This window comes from Vulpes vulpes, chromosome 1 (assembly GCF_048418805.1).
Source record: "Vulpes vulpes isolate BD-2025 chromosome 1, VulVul3, whole genome shotgun sequence".
NCBI lineage: Eukaryota > Metazoa > Chordata > Mammalia > Carnivora > Canidae > Vulpes > Vulpes vulpes.
The window spans coordinates 148,270,582-148,295,168 of record NC_132780.1 but is presented as its reverse complement, the minus strand read 5'-3'; the positions used below and the strand labels follow the sequence as shown (position 1 = coordinate 148,295,168).

The 24,587-nt window shown below is 38.4% G+C and overlaps 1 protein-coding gene across 4 annotated transcripts in view; it reads left to right on the top strand.

Annotated features, from left to right (window-relative positions):
- The window catches only part of PKHD1 (PKHD1 ciliary IPT domain containing fibrocystin/polyductin), a 477,678-nt gene that overhangs the window by 260,501 nt on the left and 192,590 nt on the right, over positions 1–24,587 (top strand). For all 4 annotated transcript variants that reach the window (XM_072733695.1, XM_072733698.1, XM_072733700.1 and 1 more), the window contains one exon: positions 4,891–5,019. In XM_072733695.1, the coding sequence (XP_072589796.1) occupies positions 4,891–5,019 (129 nt within the window). The remainder of the gene's footprint in view (positions 1–4,890; positions 5,020–24,587) is intronic.

Sequence of the window (24,587 nt, the reverse complement as noted above, 5' to 3'; positions counted from 1 at the left end):
CATATATTAATTTATGACTTGATTAAAATTAATTGTATTTATTCAGTTTTCCTAGCCTACGTAATTTAGAACAGAAAACAATCCTAAACACAGGGAGTTACAGAATTCATATATTACCATTTGTCAGGAAGAAATTTCAAATACTAATATGCTGCCAAGACATTCCCTGATTCCTGTTGTGTGAGTAAATGTGTTAATTACAAAATTTGAATATGAGTGTCTATTTTGCTTAATGAAAAGTTCTATGGAAAACAGTAAAGGGGCACCTGGGTGGCTCAGTGGTTGAGCATTTGCCTTTGGCTCAGGTTGTGATCCTGGGGTCCTGGGATCAAGTCCCACATCGGGCTCCCTGCAGGGAGCCTGCTTCTCCCTCTACCTATGTCTGTGCTTCTCTCTCTCTATGTCTCTCATGAATAAATAAATAAAGTCTTTAAAAAAACAATAGAATTATTACAATATCAAAAATTCTTTGACAAAACAATGGAATGATTGATTAATGGAATTCTTTTTTTTTTTTTTTTTTATGATAGAGAGAGAGAGAGAGAGAGGCAGAGACACAGGCAGAGGGAGAAGCAGGCTCCATGCACCGGGAGCCTGACGTGGGATTCGATCCCGGGTCTCCAGGATCGCGCCCTGGGCCAAAGGCAGGCGCCAAACCGCTGCGCCACCCAGGGATCCCGATTAATGGAATTCTATCTATATGTTAACTCACTCAGAGATTCAATATGATCTATAATGCAGATGAGACTTTGGTTTAGAGTGTTCTGCTGCAGAGTCTCCTAGTTGACTCAATTGAAGATTTATTCTGAGTGTACAAGATTGTGCTGGACACTTATGGTTAAATCGTGGACAGGATCCAGAACCAGAATCCAGAACCAGCAGAAATTAGAGTACATATTGGTCAACATTAAAGAGAGGCAGAGGAGGTGGTGGTGATGCAAGTTGTTGAATGGATGCTTAGTGGGTCTGCGGTGAGGATTTATGCTAATGTGAGTCAAGATGATATCGATGTTTCAGAACACTCCAGTGCAAATCATTCATATTCTTCCAACACTGTGCCCTTACTGGTTTCCTCTCAATGTGTGCAATGCTCTTTAAAAAATGGGAGACAGGAAACAACCCACTTCAGTGGGGGAAGATAAAAATATTTCTAAAGAGCTTTTACCTCAAAAATGTTATCTTTTCAGTAAGGGCTAACTGGAAACATGGTGCATAGTTGTATGGGACAATTGATCAGATTATTTATTTATTTATTTATTTATTTATTATTTATTCATGAGACACACACACACACACACACAGAGTGAAAGAGAGAGAGAGTGGCAGAGACACAGGCAGAGGGAGAAGCAGACTCCATGCAGGAAGCCCAATGTGGGACTCGATCCCGGGACTCCGGGATCATGCCCTGGGCCAAAGGCAGGCACTAAACCGCTGAGCCACCCAGGGATCTCGTCTTATATTTACCATCCTTCCCCCACAGATCTAAGTTTATTTCCTTTCCTCAGGTTTCTAAGAATCTGTCAGCCCTTCTCCTATTTAAAGTCAATTCATCCTTTTCAGCATCCTCTGAACTTTGTTCCATCAGTAAATGACTCTGTCTTGTGTAGTTAACCTCTATTTTACTGACTCCTTCTGATCAGTACCTGTCAGTTAAACCAAACCAAAACAAAACCAAATTCCTGGTCAATGAGTCTTTCTCTAGTTGATATCTCTGCTGCAAACTTCTCAAAAGACTAACCTCTTGGTACAGAGCCATAAAATGCAGGGCAGATGAAGGTTGAGGTGCAGAGGACAATATTTGGCTCAGATATCAAGTTGGAGACCCCCTTAAATTGTAGCTGTTGCTGAGTGACAGATTTGTAGAGGAAAGCAAGGTGAGGCTTCTTCACAAATGTTGGTCCTGACCAAAATTGATGGAATCGGGTTTAGAGATAAGATTCATTTATCTAAAGATTGGAGAGACAGATCAAAGCCTGAGCATCTCAAATCCTAAAACTGTTCATTCCTCAGTGAGCTTTTGGGATGACCTGACCTTGTTTCTTCCCTTCCTCACCTCCTGTGCATTCCTCAGTCCACTGTAATCCACACTACTTACCACCTCGACCATTCTACTGGAGCCACTCTCACCTGGATCATCCATGCTCTGGTTCTTGAATTCAGTAGTCACTCCTTATTCACTCTCTTATCAGAACTGCTGTTGACAAGATCACTTTTGCCCTCTGGACATATTCTATCTCTTAGGCTTTCAAGACATTCCTCTCTCCTGGTTCTCCTTGAACATCTCCACTTCTTCTTGAACTCTTGTAGGCTTCTTGTTCTCTCCCCACCTTTCTATATTAGTAATAACCATATAGAAACCTGATGTTAACTATAGAAATCTGATAATTTTGCAAGAGACTGAAATGTGTTAAATTCTCCATTATGTGTTCCCATCTGAAGGCAGAATGATATAGAATGATCAAATTCATTCATAATAACAACTTAGAATAAAGATTAGCTTGTTCAATTAAAGACAGTTTTAGCCCTCTTATAAATGAGATTGAAGATGACAAAGTGAAGAATTTGTTTCCAACATCTATGATATAAAGAGTTTTTGAATCCTGGTATAGGGTTTTGAAGAGGCTAGTCATTGCCCTTTTGAAATATCACTGGAAATAAGGCACCAGAATGTCTCTTTCTGGCCTTTGTGGTGCTTAGTGGCCACTTCAACAAAGCCCCCACCCCATCCCCACTTGAGTATTTAGAGTATACTGTTGGAAAGGAGGCAAAATTGGGAGGAAACTAAGTATTATAGTCTTAGTGTTTATAAAATATTTATAAAGCCTCTTTCTGAGTGAAGCTTGTGCCAAGACCATGCCTGATTCCCATGATGTGGGGTTGATTGTGTGCTAATTAAATTGCCTAGGATTTCTACTTGACCACAATCTATATACTTCTCAGTTATCCCAGGGCTCTAAGGAGATCATGATTAGGAGGGAGTTGGGTTCCGGTAGACAAAGTAACTGGGTGTTCCCCAAAGTTCTGACCTCAGGCATTTTCTCTTTTCACATTATAAGCCTCTGGAGCTATCACAACTCTTAGAGTTTCAAATGTGACCACCAAATCTGTTTCTTTGACTCCGAGCTCTCTCAGATTCCTCAGATTCATATCCAATCCCTTCTTGCTGTGTATCCCACCTGGAGGTCTTTTCAAAGACACTCCAAATTCTTTACGGCCTAAACTGAATTCATCAATGTCTGTCTTAATGGACATCTCTGCCTATTCCACCTATGTTGGAAACTCAGAGGTCATCTTTAGCTCTTCCATCTTTGTTACCAATTGCACCTGGATCTCTGCTTATTTCTCCAGCCTTATTACTTGCCTCCTCCCAGCTCTGTGACTGAGCACTCCAAACTGCTTAGAGATCCTCCACTTAGCCTCTTATTTCTTGCCATTACTCCTGATCATCCCTCTGTCTAGATTGCAATTCTCACCACAATCCCCTTTACCTTTGTAGCTCCTAAGGCTTTTAAAATGCAGCTCAGAGGCTCCCTCTCCAGGAAGCCTCTCCTGGCAAGGTTTCACTTATTCTCTTTGTTGGGTACCATTAAAGAGAACTCCCTTCAGAGTTCTATCCTCCCAATATTTATTTAGAGAACTTATACAACATTGCTAGCTCCTTTGGGGGCAAGAATGACATTTTATTCCTTTTGGTGTCTCTACTTTTCAGGAGATGTTGGTGGAGAAGGCACTCATTCTTTGTGCTTGTGAAATTAGTATACTGGATGCAAATCTGCCTTCTCTCCCCAGTCATGTGAGATCCCACATCACTTGAGCTCTTGAAACTCAAAGAACATTTGGAGTCATCTATGAATCTTTTCATCCTCTTTTAAGAGTCTCTCTCTCTGCCTTCTATCTTTGTGCTAAGGATCAAACTCCAGAAAAGAATCTGTGGGTGCAGTTCAACATGGTGTTGTGTGTGATGAATACTGTGCAGTCACCACTGGAAATTATTAGATTTGTGTTACAATTCCTGATGAAGAGGCTAGTGAGGTGTTTGAAAAGAAAATCCCATTTGATCATCAGTGGCAGAATCAATAAAACCCAGTTGAGACATATGAACTGTATGTAAATTACTGTAATGAGAGGTGTCCAGATTATTATCTTGCCTTTAAAATGCATTAAGAACTATGAAAAGATTATGCCTTTTGACTAAGTGATTCCATTGCTAAGATTCTATTTTAAGAAAAAATAATTGTTATTGGCAGATTTATGTAGATATATTTAACACTGCATTACTTATAATTTTAAAAGAGAATGGAAAGATCCTAAATACCAAACATTAAAGATTGAGTAAATGATAAACTTTTCATATGATAGAATATTATGTAGCCATTAAAATTATGTTGACAAGGAGTTTTAATGACATTAGAAAATGCATGTTAAAACTAAGCTAAGTAGAATAAGAGCTGAATATAAAATTGCATGTATGATGTAATCTCAATTATATAAAAATGCTGAGAAATTCTGGAAGGAAATGCAAAGAAAAGATTAATGGCAGTTATCTCTAGGTAGTGAGATTATAGGCCATTATTATTATTTTTCTTCCTATATTTGCATATTTCAACTGTTCCATGATAAGCATATGGTCATATTTATATCAGGCAAAACACAAATGTTTAATAACAAAAGTTAGAATATATTTACTCTAGAAGGAGAAGTAATTGAAGGATTGAATAATTACTTGCTTTACACTGATAAATGATTTTTAGAATGTTATAAAATATCAAAAAGCAGCTACCTTGGGAGGTAAGAATATCATCAATATCTTAAAATAAAGGTAGAATTTTCAAGTTATTATAGTGAATTAGATTTTCATAGTTACTTTGCTGTTTTCTTTTTGTTTTGTAGCTTCTACTTCTGCACCTGAGTCAGCTTTAAAATGGTCCCTTCCTGAAGCATGGACAGGGATTGAAGAGGGCTGGGGAGGACACAACCATACCATTCCAGGTCCTGGGGATGACATCCTGATTTTACCCAGTGAGTAAAACAGTCCACAAATTAAATAATCACAGACAGACTGAACTAGGATAATCCAATTGGGGATTACCTGTCATTTAAATATATTGTACAACAAGTATAGAATGTTAGCAATCTTATTTGTGGGCACTTATGTCTACAACCTTCTTTTTTGAATTTTTGTAGGTGACAAATTTCATAATCCTATGAAATCCGGCAAAAATAGCTCAGCTTACCTTCATTAAAGGTGGAATAAGCAGTCACAATGCCACAAGGAGTTAGACTAATCCACTAATGGGATATTCTTCTTATGTGTCAGAGAACAGATTTGCAGAAAATTCTAGGGTCCTTAATTTGGAAAGACAGAGTGTTTGGAAAGAAGCAATTTGCAAGTGCTTTCTTTTCCTTTGCCTTTTGTGGATCTTTTAAATAATAGAACTTTTAAACTTTAAATATAGAATCTTTCAAATACAGAAAAATAATGAATAAGTTACTCTGTTACCATGATTTTTCAAAGATGCTAGAAAAGGAAACTAATAAATAAAACAGAAAAATAAAAGTCCATGTATGTATGTATACATGTATGTATATATGTATGTATGTATCTATCATCCATCTAGAACTCTCTTCCCACATAGACACATGTGGAAAAAAATGAGTCTTCAGATAAACAGAAACATAACATAATTATAAAATTCTTTCTTTTTAAAAAAATATTTATTATTATTATTTTTAAAGAATCTCTATACTCAATATGGTGCTCAAACTCACTACCCTGAGATCAAGTTGCATGCTCCACCAACTGAGCCAGCCAGATGTCCCCAAAATTCTTCTTCTTTTTTTTTTTTTAAAGATTTATTTATTTATTTATGAGAGACACAGAGAAAGGCAGAGGGAGAGGGAGAAGCATGCTCCCTGCAGGGAGCCTGATGTGGGTCTCCATCCCCGACAGGGATCACGCCCTGAGCCAAAGGCAGAGGCTCAACCACTGAGCCACACAGGCATCCCCAAATTCTTCTTTTTAAAGAGAGAGTTATTGAAACTCCTAGAAAAATCTCTCTAGCCTGAGAAGTAGATGTTTTTCGAAGAGCAAATATATTTTCCCCAGAAGACCTAATTTCATTTATGGCTTAGTTCGAATTTCCACAGTACTACTGAATTTAAAAAGATCCATATTGTAAGAAGAAGGTTTGGTCATCTGCAAAGTGATAACAATGATAGTATCCGACATTTATTAACAACTAACAACATGGTAGGAATGATTCTCCGTATGTTAACTCATTGAGCCCTCAAAATAACTTCTTTGTGATATAAGTGATATTATCATCCTTTTTTTTTTTTTAAGATTTTATTTATTTATCTGAGAAAAAGAAAGGGAGAGAGAATGCATAAGCTGGGGAGAGGAGCAGAGGGAAAAGTAGATTCCTCACTGGACTGGGAGCCCAATGTGGGGCTCAATCCTGGGACCCCAAGATCATGACTAACTGACTCATGACTCAACCAACTGAACCACCCAGGCATCCCTATCATCTCTGTTTTTACTGCTGAGGAAACAGAGGCCCAGGGCAGTTGAGTAACTTGCAATTTGCAATTCAGCAATTAGGAGTTTAAGCCAGGCTGTCTGACTTGAAGGCTATATTCTTAACCCATCAAGTACATCTACTCCTTTTCTAAAAGGACCAAGAGGAAATGACAAAGAGTAGTTGTGGTGCTTGTTTTATTTAGGATAGAGAAAAAAAAAAAAAAGGCAGAATGATTAAAATACTAACTACATCTGGGCATTGGTGGCGTGCTGGTATAGCTGTGCATAGAGAGATGAGGGACAGGAGGGGGAGGGCTGACCAGCACGAACTTGAACTATTATTATCATCCAACTCCCCTATCATCCACCTCTTTCAATGGAGAATGTAACTTTTTGAATAAACAAGCTCATGAGTCATTCCTGTACGGAAGGGAAAAATCTGTTCTGTCTCAGCCATTTCTTTGATGAATGTAGCCAGCGGATTGGCCCTGGGCTATGGTTTTTCCCACTAAGCAAGCTGTTTTTCCCCCACCCCATGCAGGAAGCAAGTAAAGCTTTTGAAGGTTGCCAAGCTTTTAGTATCCTTTGGGACCTTTATGCTGAGAGAGGAGTAATCTTAGCTATCTTGCTTGGCACTGCAGTTGACTGTATCTACTGTGTGCCCTGAGTGTTGGGAGCCCCTGGCGTTCTCCATCATTCTTCATTCCATTGTTTGTGCATGGTAGGCTTATAAAATGGGCCTGAATTCTCCATGAAGCTGCTCTTAAATAGCACAGATCAAAAAATTAAAATAAAATAAAATAAATAATAAAATAAAATAAAATAAAATAAAATAAAATAAAATAAAAGCACAGATCAGTGCTTTGGAAAAAAGTGGGGTGTTAGGGGGAGGCGTAAGCATTGGATGTATAAAGTATCTTTCTATTGGTCCTTCAGTCTTATTGTGAGAATCAGAGAAGTTAAGATCTTTAAACCATGCAATTATTGTTCATTATTTCTGGTTTCCAAATGGAAAGATCCATGAATGAACACGGGTGTGTAATATGTAATAAATCAAGTCTTACTCTTATTCTGTTGCCTTTTTTTCCTTCTCTTATAAGTTTTTCTTTTAACTCCAATGAATGATCTTATAGTGGCCAGCATTTTAATCCATTGTTGTGTTCTTTTTGGAGCTATTCTGACTTACTTTTCCCTTCAGGTTTTTGGCAAACCCTGATATTTTGACCTCTGATGGGACTTCGGTTGAATTTACCTTCTCTTTCTACTTGTGGTTTTGTATTCTTGACCTTTTCCTGGCTCTCCTGGTTTCTTTCATTGCCAGTCTTCCTTGAATCAAGTAAGATTATTCACCACTAAGGGTGGCACAAAATAGACAATATATATTGCTTGAGTGAAGTGCACCATCTCAATGTTGCCACCTATAATTTAATATTAGAATTAAATATTTGAGTTGGATGGTTTTGACATAGTACAATATAAGATTGTACAGGTCTGTGAAAGAGAATGTCTTCTCCTTTGAGTAGATATCTATGAATTAAGATATTTATGATGATGATATTGATGATGATAGCAGCAAATATAATTTGACTGCTTGGTGTGTGCTCTGCCCTATGATCCATTGTTCCACATGGATTTTCTCAATTAATTCTCATAACTACTTTACGAGGTGAATCTGCTGTTGTCCCTCTTTTTTTTTAAGATTTTATTTATTTATTCATGAGACACACGGGGTGGGGGGACAGAGAGAGAGAGAGAGAGAGAGATTGAGAGAAGCAGAGACACAGACAGAGGGAGAAGCAGGCTCCATGCAGGGAGCCCGACGTGGGACTCGATCCCAGGTCTCCAGGATCACACCCTGGGCTGAAGGCGGTACTAAACCACTGAGCCACCCGGGCTGCCCATGTTGTCCCTCTTTTGATAGTTGTGGAATCTGAGACACAGGCGGTTTAGTAACTTGCCCAAGTTTCATCCAGCTAGTCAAAAGGCTGGGTCAGGAAATCAGTTTGATTCCAGAGCCCTCATTATACTGTAATTAAAAACAAACAAACACACGTACAGATGCACAAAATTCACCATCCCTGCCTATTCTGATTCATCCAAATCAGATGACATATTATATAGGATTTGTATTTCTCTGCTTATTGTTCATATTGCCTCCTCCGGTTGGAATTAAAAGGGGGAAAAAACCCTCAACTATTTATTGACTACCCAGCATATGTCAGATACTCAAAGAATTCTATCTTACCACATCCCCATTAGTACATACACTTGGGAAAACTGGAGATACTTCCCAAAGAGGTATCTGGTGTAATGAGACTTTAGTAAAAGCATGTGCTTTGCATCTGGCAGCAAATGTAGTTGTAATTCAAGTTCACACTTCTTTCCAATTCAGTTTGACCAACATTTACTGAACACTCACTGTGCTCAAGGTACTGTACTGGGTGCTCCTGACCTGGGGCTCCGAAGGAAGTCAGATATACCGTGACCTCCAATAGATAGGGATTTAGTTGAGTAATAAAATACAGAATACATAATAATACATCAAATGGCTGGAATTAGCAACAGAAGTGTTTTGAATCAAAATGTCTTGGGTGAATGGAAGAGATACGGCTTCACGGAGGAAGAGGAACTAGAAAAATGGAGTAAGAATCTGAGGGACAGTTAGGCACAAAAGCATATCGGACAGTTAGTGATGCTTCAGGACATGAGAATGGGCTGTTGACTAGGATAAATCTGGGTTCACATTTGGATTTTGACATCATGTGACAATTGTGCGACATTGGACAAGTTTTAAACTTCTCTGACCCTCATCTCTAAAATGCGGGCTCTAATTAATATGTATGTCATGGTGTTAAAAAGATGAAATCAGGTAATGTCAGTACACATGACCACTGCATAGAGTATTGGCAGTAATGGAATTAGAGATGAAAGCTGTGATTTTTAATGTATCAGTTGCTCTTTTCCAGCATTTTTCCATTTGGCTGCCCCCCTTGGCCTCTGGTATTAGCGACACTTTGTATTTGCTTTCCAATGGCTTATTATTTAATTTTCACAACATCCTTGGGAGCTAAATAGGTAATAACTATTATTACAGTAAAAACCCATTTTTACATAATACGATTTTAATGGAACTGCTGATTTTACAAAATGAAAGTGACTGGTAAAGAAGATTTAAGTGATACTTTTGAACCTCTAATATAATTTTATGGTGTTTTGTGTATTTTAATTCATTAATAAAGGAAACGTGTAGAACATTCCCATCATTATTCAAATAGAATAGCATAATTTTTCAATAAAATTCTTAGGGTAAATTGCCTATTTCCATTTTCTGGGAAATCAATTTTATGGAATGACCTCAGACCCATCCTATTCCATAAAAATAGGACTTTACTGTACTAATAAAAGATATCACTATCTTAAGTATGGTACCATTTTCCTCCAAGGCGTTCTGTCTTTATAGACATTGGATTTTGAAAGAGCTGTAAATTCTACTCGGTGGTATTATATGGAGTAAGCTAAGGTAATCATGAAGAATTTTCTTTGCGTTTTAGTTTATAACTTTGCTTCCCACAAACAAGTATATCTGATTGTCTTTGCCTCCTAAATATTGAGAGAATTGGTATAAATGCATTCTAGACATCTTACAGAGTGGAAACAAGTTCTATCTAACACGTTACACAAATCACACTTTCACAAGCATAGCTGGTCAATGGGTGACATAATCCTGCTAACCTATACTCCACGTTTTGTCCTAAAATGACCTAAGAGGATTTGTGTAAGATGCTTCCAATGCTTTTTCTGAAGGAATTTCAGCCATGACAAAATGACACCCTTTTCAAGCAGAACAGGCTTAATGAAAGGAAAATGTGTTTTAATTCCAAATGATAGGATTCTGTTTTGAAGGGTACAGATATGATATCATATAGCCTCCAGCGCAGTGTGTGTGTGTGTGTGTGTGTGTGTGTATGATAGCATTCACTGTGTTCCTTTTTGTGTATTACTTTGAACTGTCCTTATTTGAAGAAATGAATGGGAGAATACTGTGTTTCCTTTATAATAGTTCTTCTGTTTGTTCTGGTTTTCAATACTTGGGTATTTTAAATGGCAGAGAAGCTCATCAAAGCCTAGTGATGTACAAAGATGGCAATATTTAATGCATTTCTTTGTTAAATCACAAGGCATTAAAATTGGTGATATGAAGTTAAATGATTATAAATCAGGAAGCAATATTGGGGGGAAGAATTTCTATAGAATGTTGTAATCATAGCATTATTAGCTCGATTTACCTTTTTCTTGAGATTATAACTAATTGAGGATAAGACATATATAACAGATTTGAGTCTGCAAAATCAATTATAAATCAGACATTATAAAACCTATGTTCTATCTCTGTAGCTTGAGTAGTTTTCAATATTCTGGTCTTGTCCCATTTAGTTGAGTTTTGCAAACCATCACCCCATTTATTCTGGATTATTGGTAAATGGAAAAGGGAAGAAATTTAGACTTAAATTACTGGGGTCCCTTTTATTGTGTATAGCATCAGAATGGTGACTGACATGTTCTGGAAATCTATTTCTACTTAACAAACCACCTAGAAACTTAACCTAAAACCCACATTTTATTTTGCTCTCAATTTTGTGAGGAAGGCTAGACTATTCTTGTTTGGGATCTTCCAGGCCCTGTAACCAGATGGTGGCTGGGATGTAGTGATCTAAAAGCTCAACTTGGGTGCATAGTTTAAGATGGCTCACTCTCATGGCTGGCAGTTGATGTTGGTTATTGGCTGGGAGGTCAGTCAGGGCAGTCAGCTGAGAGGTCTCAGTTTCTTTCCATGTGTGTTTCACTGTGGAGCTTTTTGGGCTTTTTCTCAGCATGGCAACTGGATTCCAAGAAACAGACAGCTACGAATGAGTTCTCCAAGAGTGAGCAGTCCAAGAGACCTCGGTGGAAGCTGCATGTCTTCTGAGCCAACCTTAGCAACCTCAGAATATTATGACCACCACATTTTCTTGGTCAAGTGAGGCCCTAAAGACAGCCCAGATATAAAGGAGGAGAATTGGGCTCCATCTCTCAATGGGAGGACCAACAGAGAACTTGCAGCTGTTTTAAATCTACCACTGTGTATGTGTTTATGTGTGTGAGTGTGTGTACATGGCATGTAATTGGGAGCAGATGTACCTGACTTAATTCAAAAGGTTAGAGTGTTTTAGGGTCTGCTAAATTTGTACTGTCTTCCCACTCTTGGCAGAATATATTTAGATTCTGTTGGCTTACCTGAATTAGAAACTGAGGAACACCAGGAGACAGACTGGCCAGAAGATTTTAGTTTCTTTATTCTTTACAACCTATACGCTTGGTGGTCTCGTATTGCCTCTTTGCTGCCTTAAAGTAGGATTCTTCAACTCTCCAAACATAATTATGGGCCCCTGACCTGGGATTGCTCACTTTGAGTGGGTGTTGGATGACAGTGTTTGGGCAGCAGCATGTGTCCAACTCTTTCCATGCACCACCAGAAGCCTTTTCTTGGGAGAGAGGAGTGTGCTGGGGTGGGGGGAACAGAGCACAAATATTTTGAACATTTTTTTTCTCTCAGGGCAGAAATTAAAAGTGCACTGGGATGACAGTCAGACTGTTCTTTTACCTTATTTAGAATATGAATGGGTAAGCTATTCTTTAAGATTTTATGAGGAAGAACAGATGAATATGATTCTTTAAGAGGTAGCTTTGACACAGAAACTTTAATCAATATTATTGTCAAATAAAAATAAATAAAAAGAAAATCTGAAACCAAAGATCAAAGGATCTTTAGATACTGTATAAATCTCCTTCCTTTTAAGCAGTTCCTTGGAGGAGAATATAGACCGTGAACATTGCTTAATGGTAAGGAGTGTTAAGGCCATGTTCTTCCCACAAGAAGGAAAACTCAAAATCTCAGGTTTCATGGGGAAAGTATTTCCATAGACCTCCCCCAAATAGTTTTGAAATATTCAATGTAAATTGACTTTTCATATATCCATTATTTTGAGTATACTTTAGAATATACTATAGAAGCTCACTCTTCAAAGCAATCTAAATGTAAAATCCTTTGCAGTATGGAATCCTTTGATGAACTGAATGGTTATCTAGGAATTTGTTTTATTTTGGAATGTCTCTATGTGGATTTACTTGTATTAAATAAATATTAATATATATATATATATATATATATATATATATATATATACACATATATATAGATACATAGCTCTGTTGTAGCTCCTAGGGAATTTAGTGGCTCTCTAATCCAACTAAAATGAGCTAAGGTATTATAAGTGTTTTAGAAATTGTGAAGCATTGTGAAATGCATTATTATTGCCCAGACTTTTATGATATTTTGTACCAAGGATAAGAGCAGAATTTCTTCTCCTTGTTCTCAACCTAGTGTTGCAAATTGTGTCCTAAAATTTATAAGAAGGGATATTGTTGTTTTAGATTTCTGTTTCCTTAAAATAGGATATCTCCAAGACACGGTTGGAGCCTAGGGAATTCCTTCTAGTTGCAATGACCGTGATTCAAATGGCTTCTTACAAATAACAGTAGTAGTACCATAACTACTGACCAAAGCCTGTAACAGTCCTTACAAAGTATGGACAAATCAAGCAGGAGTTGGAATTTAAAAATAAAAAAAATTATGGCTATACATGTTTTCTTTATAAAAATTAAAGTTTAGTTAAAATAACAGCAGAACAGAGATTTTTTATTTCCTGTAAATGACAAAAGGAGCATTATTTAAAAAATATTAAAATATGTTGATATCCTTCCATTGATCTCAATTTGTCAATCTTTGCTTGACTCAGTCATGGAATTTGTTTCTGGGCTAATTAGAAATCACTTAGAATCTTCTCTTGGGACGCAAAGTCATGTAGGCCTTTACACTCTTTATGGCTTGCTAACTTGCTGGAACTAATTAGAGTTCTACTTTAATTGAGTGGTTTTTCAAACCCCTTGCTGTCATTACACACCTGAGAAACATACTCATTATCATAGTCCATTAGTATTAGTATCATAGCAATTTTTTAGAAGGGGACATACTTCTTCAGGTTTGAAGATCATAATTTGGGTGAAGGTGCAGAGTGGCATTGGCAAGTGTGAAGTATGTAAGAAAGAGACCCAGGGCTTATTTTGGTATTCACACCCACCTTGAGAATCACTGCTTTTATAAGTTTACAAACTCCTGACTCCAGGCTTCCAGAAGTATGACCCTTCTGGGTACCTTATGTTCCAACCTGAGAGGAGCCTAACAGGTTTGCCTGTAAAACACTCATAGTGCTTTTCCTTCAATTGCAATAGGTGTGATTTATTTGCTACTGTAACAACTTCTCCTACATAACCTCTGCATACTTCCATGCATAGTATAATATTACTTTTTAAAGAAACTATGCATTATCTTCCTTAGAACTTTTAAGTATACTTTGACCTTAACAGTATAAACCACCAGCTTCACAGTAGCAATAAATGCATTGGTGGTTGCAATGAAATGGTGCTGCTATGGTGGGAAGCAGAACTGGCAGGTCTTGGCATTTTATTAATTGTGAAAGGTAAAGACAATAAGTCTAAAAAGAGTACTTTTGTGCATGGGTGAACATCTTTTGTGCATGGGTGAACAGGTAGGGAGGCCATCAATAGAAAGGATGCAAGGGAAGGAATAGATTTAGCAGGGAGGTTAATAAATTCCCTTAGACATATACTAAATTTCATGTGCAGATGCTTGAATGGTAACAGGAAATGTGGACCAGAAATTTGGGAGGGAAGCCAGTTGGGAATCTGAATTTAGATTTGGTAATCCTCAGAAGAGTTGACTGAGACTGAAGAAGCCTTGGGGATTGGCTCTAACTAGGGTTAGAGCCAACAGGAGAGCCATCACACACAGCTTTAAGGAAAGGATAGGAGGCAACATCTTGGAAGAAATTCTAATTTAAGTGGCAGAAAAGGAAACCAGAGAAGGAGCCATCATGAAACTAGGAAGTGAGCTGGGACAGCAGAAGGCAAGAAGAGAGCAAGACCAAGATGTTGGAGGTGGTTAACAGTAAATATTCCAAGGAGGACGAGAAGGATGGTCATTTATGGGCATCCTGGGTGGCTCAGCGGTTTAGCGCTGGCTTCAGCCCAGGGTGTGATCCTGAAGACCCAAGATCGAGTCCCGGGAGTCTGCTTCTCCCTCTGCCTCTCATTCTCTCTCTCTCTCCCTGTCTCTGTCTTTCTGTCTCTCTCTGTGTGTGTGTGTCTCTCTCTCTGTCTCTCTGTGTTTCTCATGAATAAATAAATAAAATCTTAAAAAAGAGAGAGAAGGATCGTCATTTAGAAATTGCCCAAAGATAAACTATATACTCCCTGAAAGCTGCTACAAGTCAAATGCAAAATATAATGCTTGTCTTGTCCTACAATTTCATGCATTTACATTGGAAACCTTTATGAAAACTCTTGTAGAGATCGATGTCTTTAAGGATCTCCCTATCTTTGTGAAAATTAAAGCAATTACTCTCAGATGAGATGGCAGCACTTCTAAGGTGGCAATCAAGTTATCTCTGGTCACTCTCTGGTTAGAATACTAAGTGTTCTAAATTAATAGTCTCCTATGATATGTTGATTCCAATAGAATAGGTCAATTTGTATAGTTCAATCAGTTTGGGAAAATAGAATAGACTATAACCTCTAAGATATCAACTGTCACTTCCTGAAGAGGCACAGTATTAGACAAATACAGAACAGGACAAAAATAAGTTTTAAAATGTTTAGAGGATTGTGCATAATTTTTACAATGGGTTTCATTTGGAGGTCAGAATTGAAGGTCGTATTTAAGACAGGCAGCAATGGGATCCCTGGGTGGCGCAGCGGTTTAGCGCCTGCCTTTGGCCCAGGGCGCGATCCTGGGGACCCGGGATCGAATCCCACGTCGGGCTCCCGGTGCATGGAGCCTGCTTCTCCCTCTGCCTGTGTCTCTGCCTCTTTCTCTCTCTCTCTCTCTCTGTGACTATCATAAAAAAAAAAAAAAAAAAAAAAGACAGGCAGCAGTAGGCCATCAGAGCACTGCTGGTAAATAGTATTTAGAACTAGAGGGTCCTTTTTCTTTTTCCATTATAACTCATTTTTATATCAGACTAAAAATTTCCAATATTTTTTCTCTTTCCCTACCGTAACTACAATATTTTACTGGCTCTTCATTTTTTAAAAATTTTTATTTATTTATTTATTCATGGAGAGACACACACACAGAAAGAGAGAGAGGCAGAGACACAGGCAGAGGGAGAAGCAGGCTCCATGAAGGGAGCCCGACATGGGACTCGATCCCAGGTCTCCAGGATCATGCCCTGGGCTGAAGGCTGCACCAAACTGCTGAGCTACCCGGGTTTCCCCAAAAATCACTTTTAATGTTCCTTCCAACCCCATATTCTGTGATTTGCGTTGCTACAAATTTGCTGAGAATTAATGAGTTTTTTCTTGCTTTAAATATATAAACTGATGTTTTACCTAGTTTTATTCCCTCAGGAAGTTTGTCTCATGGAATTAATATTCTTTGAAGAGACACAGGCATTTCTTAAAAGAGAAGGGGATCTGAATGATTGCATATGCATTTTGCCCTCCTGGTTGGGGTTGGGGAAGTAGAGCCAAGTTAGGAACAGCTGCCCATGGGGCTCTTAATATAGAGCAGGGCTTTTTCACTTGTTCTAATTGAATTACATCTTTTTCTCTTTACTTCATGGTCTGTTTTTCCATGAAGATATTCTTGGGATGTAGAATTAAATAATTCATGATTTCCCAATTATTGGTTTAGTAGGTAGAGTTGCCATTTCTTGAGTTGATTATACATACTTTCCTGAGGTTGCTTTTGGAGTTTCTTCATATGCAGAGCTTTACAGGTAAAATAAGTGTGACCAGGGAGAAGGTGATTATGGTATAGCCCAGCCAGCAGGAGCAGGAGTAGCACAGGGGCTTGCTGTCAAATCCCGAGTCACCATGCTTTTATACAACCCAGGAGTTCTTCACTTTTCTTGTACTCTAGGTCTGGTTGGCAGTCTGGTGAAGCCTAGATCTATTCTCCTAATAATATTTTTCATACATAAGATAAAATAGGATTATTTTCCTGACAGAAAAGTGCTTAGCAGGGAAATCGGGCAGAATCACAGGAAAGGCAGCGAAGCCTCAAGATTCCCAGAGTCATTATAAAAGGAGGGGCACCCGGGGGAAAGCTCACCAGAAATCGCGGTCCGATTTGGGTAAAGGGCTGGAGCGCCCTCTGGGGCACTCGGGAGAAGCCAGTCGGGTAGGTAGGCTGGCTCCAGACAGGAGTGGCTGTACAGCATTCCTTTTGGGAGAGGTGGCCCCCAGGAGTGCCAGTCCAGTGGCACAGAGCCCCAGGTCCCAGGGTGCCCAAGAAGATAAAGCCAGTGATCCTCCATCCCCCTGGGACAGGAGGAAGCAGGGAGGGCACAGGACAGCGAGAACTCTCCTGCCGCTGGGCGCCCCACAAGCTGTGCAGATAGATCAGTGCACCCGCGCCGGCCTCCCGGAGCATCTAGGCAAGTGCAGACTGGAAGACTATGGATAGTTACCCAAGGGGAGCTTGACTCCAGAGCTGGAAATCTGTCCCCTGCCATTGTTTTTCCTCTTTGTTTCACCTTGTGCCTGGGAGGGGCGGGGCCTCTAGGGAATAAAGGCCTCACAGGGTAAATAGCTCATACTGAGCTCAATACCTGGCAAGGGGCAGGGCATCTCCACACAGGCACATACACCTGAGAATCAGCACAGCAGGCCCCTCCCCGAGAAGAACTGCTGGAAGAACATGTTTATTGACCAAGAAGCACTGGAAAGCCCCAGGACTGAAGGTAAATAGTATTTAGAACTAGAGGGCCCTTTTCTTTTTCTTTTTCCATTATGACTCATTTTTATATCAGACTAAAAATTTCCAATTTCTCTTTTCCTACCGTAACTACAATATTTTACTGGCTCTTCATTTTTTTTATTTTTATTTTTTATTTATTTATGATAGGCACACAGTGAGAGAAAGAGAGAGAGAGGCAGAGACACAGGCAGAGGGAGAAGCAGACTCCATGCAACGGGAGCCCGACGTGGGACTCGATCCCGGGTCTCCAGGATTACGCCCTGGGCCAAAGGCAGGCGCTAAAACGCTGCGCCACCCAGGGATCCCCTGGCTCTTCATTTTTAAGTTCTTTCCTTTTTGACTTTCAAATTTCTACAATTACATGTCTTAGATATATTTTTCACTTCTGGATTCCCTTCAACATATTCAATTTAATTTTGGTTGATATATGAGATATGAGTATTTGTTTTTTGTTTATCTGCCTCATTCTGTTTTACAATGGTGGAAGTTAGTACCTTATCAAATATGACCAACATACACCCAGAACCAAGTGGAATACTGTGTTGGTTCATTCTGTGAGATTATATTCTCTCTTCCTTCCCATTCTGCCCCCCTCTTTTATCTTATTTATGTTTTTGTGGTCAGTGTTGGGGCTTTCTATAAGTATTGCTGGTTTATATAAATTTGGGATTGATCATCTTCTAACATACAGAATAAAATACACTCAAAACCAAGAGGATCACCCTCTAGGACCCCTCAGGTAGATGACGTTCTCTCCCTGCTACCATTTCCTCACCACCACCACCACCACCCCCTTTTTCTCTTTTTCCTCTTTACTTTTTTTCTTTTTATCTTTTCTTCTTCTTTGTTTTTGGTTTTTGGATTTTTATTTTTGCTACTTTGTTTTTAGTCCTTTTGTTTTATTTTGTTGTGTTCTTTTACTTTCATTTTCTGATCTCTGACCTCTTTGGAATCATCTAGGGTGAATTTTACTTAGGTCGTGGTTGATATTTTTGACTCAGCCCACTCAGATAGCCACTCTGCACTGGACAGAATTACTAGAAGGAAGAATTCATCACAAAAGAAAGAAACAGAAACAGTACTCTCTGCCACAGAGTTACAGAATTTGGATTTCAATACGATGTCAGAAATCAATTCAGAATTACAATTATAAAGCTACTGGTGGCTCTGGGAAAAATATAGAGGACTCTAGAGACTTCGTTACTGCAGAATTGAGATCTAATCGGGCCAACATTAAAAACAGGTTAAATAAGATGCAATCGAAATTGGATGTTCTAACTGCTAGGGTTAATGAAGTAGAAGAGTGAGTGACATAGAAGACAAGTTGATGGTAAGGGAGGAAGCTGAGGAAAAAAAAGAGAAAAACAATTAAGAGCCTATGAGGGAAGGTTTAGGGAAATAAATGATAGTTTGAGAAGGAGGAATGTATGTCTAATTGGGATTCCAGAAGAGGTTGAGAGAGAGGACCACAAAGTATATTTGAACAAGTCATAGGTAAGGACTTCCCAAATCTGGAGAAGAAAACAGGTATTCAGATCCAAGAGATAGAGAGGACCCCCCCCCCCCCAATCAATAAAAACCCTTCAACATCTTGACATTGAATACTGAAACTTACAAATTTCAAAGATAAAGAGAAAATTCTTAAAGCGATTTTTAACTATGGAGAAATATCAGATTAACAGTGGACCTCTCCACAGAGACCTGGCAGGCCAGAAAGGGCTGGCAGGATATATTCAGGGTCCTAAATGAGAATAACATGCATCCAATAATACTTTATCCAGCAAAGCTCTCATTCAGAATAGAAGGAGAGATACAGAGCTTCCAAGATAGGCAGAAACTGAAAGAATAGGTTACCACCAAAAAGGCTCTGCATGAAATATTAAAGGGGACCCTTTAAAAGAAAGAGGGAGCCCAAATAAATAATCCACAAAAAACAGGGACTGAATAGGTATTACGATGACACTAAAGTAATATTTTTCAATAGTTACTCTGAACGTGAGTGGGCTAAATGATCCCATCAAAAGACGCAGGGTATTGGACTGGATAAAAAAGCAAGACTCATCTATTTTCTGTCTACAAGAGACTCTTTAGACCTAAGGACACCTCCAGCCTGAAAATGAAAGGTTGGAGAACCATTTACCATTCAAATGGTCCTCAAAAGAAAGCAGGGGTAGCAATCCTCATATCAGATAAATTAAAGTTTATCCCAAAGACTGTAGTAAGAGATGAAGACGGACATTATATCACACTTAAGGTGTCTATCCAATAAGAATCATGAATATTTATGCCAATGAATATTTATGCCACTAATGTGGGAGCTGCCAAGTATATCAATCAATTAATTACCAAAGTAAAGAGATACTTAGATAATAATACACTCATAGTAGGAGACTTCAACATGGTACTTTCTGCAAATGACAGATTTTCTAAGCAGAACATCCCCAAAGAAACAAGAGCCTTAAATGATACACTGGCCAAATAGATTTCACAGATATATACAGAACTTTCTATCCAAATGCAAATGAATACACATTCTTCTCAAGTACACATGGAAAGTACTTCAGAATAGACCACATATTGGGTCACAAATCAGGTCTCAACTGATACCAAAAGATTGGGATTAACCCCTACATATTTTCAGACTACAATGCTTTGAAACTTGAACTCAATCACAAGAAGAAATTTGGAAGAAACAAACACATAGAGGTTATGGGGCGAACTACTAAAAGATGAATGAGTCAACCAAGAAATTAGAGAAGGATTAAAAAGATTCATGGAAACTAATAAAAATGAAGATACAACCATTCAAAATCTTTGGGATACAGCAAAGGTGATCCTAAGAGGGAAATACATCAGAAAACAAGCCTTCCTCAAAAAATTAGAAAAAAATCAAATACACAAGCTAACCTCACACCTAAAGAAACTGGAGAAAGAACAGCAAGTAGAATCTACACCAAGCAGAAGAAGACGGATAATAAGGATTTGAGCAGAATTCAATGAGATAGAGACCAGAAGTACTGTAGTACAGATCAACACAACGAGGAGTTGGTTCTTTGAAAGAATTAATAAGATAGACAAGCCTTATTAAAAAGAAAATAGAAAAGACTCAAATTAATAAAATCACAAATGAAAGAGGAGAGATCACAAGCAATACCAAGGAAATACAAATGATTTTAAAAACGTATTATGAGCAGCTATATGCCAACAAATTAGACACTTAGAAGAAATGGATGCATTTCTGGAAAAACAAAAATTACCAAAACTGGAACAGGAAGAAATAGAAAACCTGAACAGGCCAATAACCAGCAAGGAAATTGAAGCAGTCATGAAAAACCTCCCAAGACACAAAAGTTCAGGGCCAGATGGCTTCCCAGGGGAATTCTATCAATCATTTATAGAAGAAACAATACCTATTCTACTAAAGCTGTTCTGAAAGAGAGAAAGGGAAACTCATTTTATGAGGCCAGCATTACCTTGATTCTAAACCAGACAAAGACCTCACCAAAAAGGGGAAGTAAGACCAATATCCCTAATGAACACGGGTGCAAAAATCCTCAATAATATACTAGCCAATAAGATCCAACAGTACATTAAGAGGATTATTCACCATGACCAAGTGGGATTTATCCCCGGGATGCAAGGTTGGTTCAACACTCGTACAACAATCAATGTGATACATCATATCAACAAGAGAAAAAACAAGAAGCCTATGATCCTCTCAATAGATGCAGAGAAAGCATTTGACAAAATACAGCATCCATTCCTGATCAAAACTCTTCAGAGTATAGGATAGAAGGAACATTCCTCAGTATCTTAAAAGCCATCTACAAAAAGCCCACAGCAAATATCATTCTCAATGGGGAAACACTGGGAGCCTTTCCCCTAAGATCAGGAACATGACAGGGATGTTCATTCTCACCACTGTTATTCAACACAGTACTACAAATCCTAGCTTCAGCAATCAGACAACAAAAATAAAAGACATTGAAATTGGCAAAGAAGAAGTCAAACTCTCCCTCATTGAGATGACATGATACTGTATATAGAAAACCCAAAAGACTCCACCTGAAGATTGCTAGAACTTATACAGCAATTCAGCAATGTGGCAGGATACAAAATCAATGCCCAGAAATCAGTGGCATTTCTATACACTAACAATGAAACTGAAGAAAGAGAAATTAAGGAATCCATCCTATTTACAATTGCACCCCAAAGCATAAGATACCTAGGAATAACTTAACCAAAGAAGTAAAGGATCTATACCCTAAAAACTACAGAATACTTTTGGAAGAAACTGAGGAAGATGTAAAGAAATGGAAAAACATTCCATGCTCATGGATTGAAAGAATAAATATTGTGAAAATGCCTATACAGCTCAGGACAATTTACATGTTCAGTGCAATCCTATCAAAATACCATGGACTTTCTTCACAGAGTTGGGACAAATAATCTTAATATTTGTATGGAATCAGAAAAGACCCCAAATAGCCAGAGGAATATTGAAAAAGAAAACCGATGACAGGGGCATCACAATGCTGGATTTCAAGCTATATTACAAAGCTATATTACAAAGCTGTGATCATCAAGACTGTGTGTAGTGGTGCAAAAACAGACACATAGACCAATGGAACAGGATAGAGAACCAAGAAACAGGCACTCAATTCTATGGTCAACAAATATCAACAAAGAAGAAAAGACTATCCACTGGAAAAAAGGATAATTTCTTCAATACATGGTGTTGGGAAAATTGGATAGCCACATGCAGAGGAATGAAGCTAGACCATTCTTACACCATACACAAAGATAAACTCAAAATGGTTGAAAGATCTCAATGTGAGACAAGAATCCATCAAAATCCTAGAGGAGAACACAGGCAACAACCTTTTTGAACTTGGCCACAGCAACTTCTTACAAGATACATCCATGAGGGCAAAGGAAAGATAAGCAAAAATGAACTATTAGGACTTCATCAGGATAAAACACATAACCTCTATGTGTTTGTTTCTTCCAAATTTCTTCTTTGCTGTTCTTTCTGCACAGCAAAAGAAACAGTCAACAAAACTAAAAGACAACCTACAGAGTGAGAGAAGATATTTGCAAATGACATATCAGATAAAGGGCTAGTATCCAAGATCTATAAAGAACTTATCAAACTCAACACCAAAGAAACAAACAATCCAGTCATGAAATGGGCAGAAGACATGAACAGATATTTCTCCAAAGAAGACCTACACATGGCCAACAAGCACATGAGAAAATGTTCCGCATCACTTGCCATCAGGGAAATACAAATCAAAACCGCAATGAGATACCACCTCACACTAGGGAGAATGGCAAAAATTAACAAGACAGGAAACAACAAATGTTGGAGAGGGAGAGTGGAGAAAGGGGAACCTTCTTGCACTGTTGGTGGGAATGCGAACTGGTACAGCCACTCTGGAAAACTGTGTGGAGGTTCCTCAAGAAGTTAAAAATTGAGTTACCCTATGACCCAGCAATTGCACTACTAGGTTTTACCCCAAGGATACAGATGTAGTGAAACACCAGGACACCAGCACCCCAATGTTCATAGCAGCAATGTCCACAATAGACAAACTATGAAGGAGCCATGATGTCCATCAAAAGATAAATGGGTAAAGAAGATGTGTGGTGTGTGTGTGTGTGTGTGTGTATATATATATATATATATATATATATATATATATTCCACTCAATTCAATGGAAATACTCAGCTATCAGAAGAGACAAATACCCACCATTTGCTTCGATGTGGCTGGAATTGGAGGGTATTATGCTGAGTGTAGTAAGTCAATCAGAGAAAGACAATCATCATATGGTTTCACTCATACGGGGAATATAAGCAATAGAGAAAGGGATTATAAGGGAAAGGAGGGTGACTGAGTGGAAAACATAGAGAGGGAGACAAACCATGAGAGGCTCTTAACTCTGGGAAAAAACAAAGGGTTGTGGAATGGGAGGTGGGCTGAAGGTTGGAGTAACTGCGTGACAGGCACGAGGAGGGCACTGGATGGGATGAACACTGGGTGTTATACTATATGTTGGCAAATTGAACTTCAATAGAAACAAATTAAAAAACATAAAACAAAAAAAAAAACAAGAAAATAAGATTATAAAAAAACCAGTGATAATATATCTATCAAAATATTAAAAAAATAAAATTTGTGATATATATGCTTCTTTATTAGTGTGTTAAATGATAATATCTAGTGCTGGTTCTAATCACTATCATAATGTAAATGTTGTAGCTATTCTTCAAAATGTATTGCCATGTATCCCTTCTCTCTTTGTACATGTGTGCTATTCTTCCCCTGGAGAAGTTGGGGCTCACTCCTCTTCTTCTGAATCTGAGCTAGCCAATGGAATGTAGTAGAAGTGATGATCTGGGACCACCAGAGGTACATCATTAGAACCCTTATATAAGAAGACCTTTTTGCCTGAACGTCTTACTTGCTGTTGGGATGCTCCTTTAGGGTATGGGAATCCCAGGTCATGTGGAGAAGCCATGTTTTTCATACTGTTTGCTAGCCCCAGATAAGTGCTAGCTTGTGGCCAACACCAATTTCTAGCCATGTCAGTGATCTATCTTCAGACATTCAGGCCAATTAAGCCCAAAAGGGGGTCTTGCTGACAAGTCTGAGAGATTTTTTTTTCCCTTTATCTGAAAACATCTTAAATCTCCTATTTTGTCCTTAGGTTGGCATTACTCAGGATTTCGTGTCTAAGCAAGTCTAAGTACTTATTTAGAAAGAATATTCCAAAGTTTTGTCCATTAGGATTCCACATGGGCCCTAGAGGAGTTAATAGCCTCCATGCTATCCAAGAGAGCAAAAAGTGGCAAAAGCTTCTGAAACTGAACACTGGATCTTTTCTCCCCAAATTGATTTACACGTATTCTATCATGCCATTTGCACAGTGTGCCTGACATTAAAGCAGAGTTAAGGAATTATGAATGTATTGATCAACTGCTTACAAGGTATATGATTTATTATGTGCCAGGCATTTTGCCTTATCATGGGGATAAAATGGTGAGCAAAGCACTTCTAATACTTACCTGGAACTTACTGCCTAGTATGAGTGACAGCAATGTAATCACACATACAATTATGAACTGATAAAATTAACAACTGTCGTGTAGGAAATATTTAAAGAGTTATGAAACCATATACC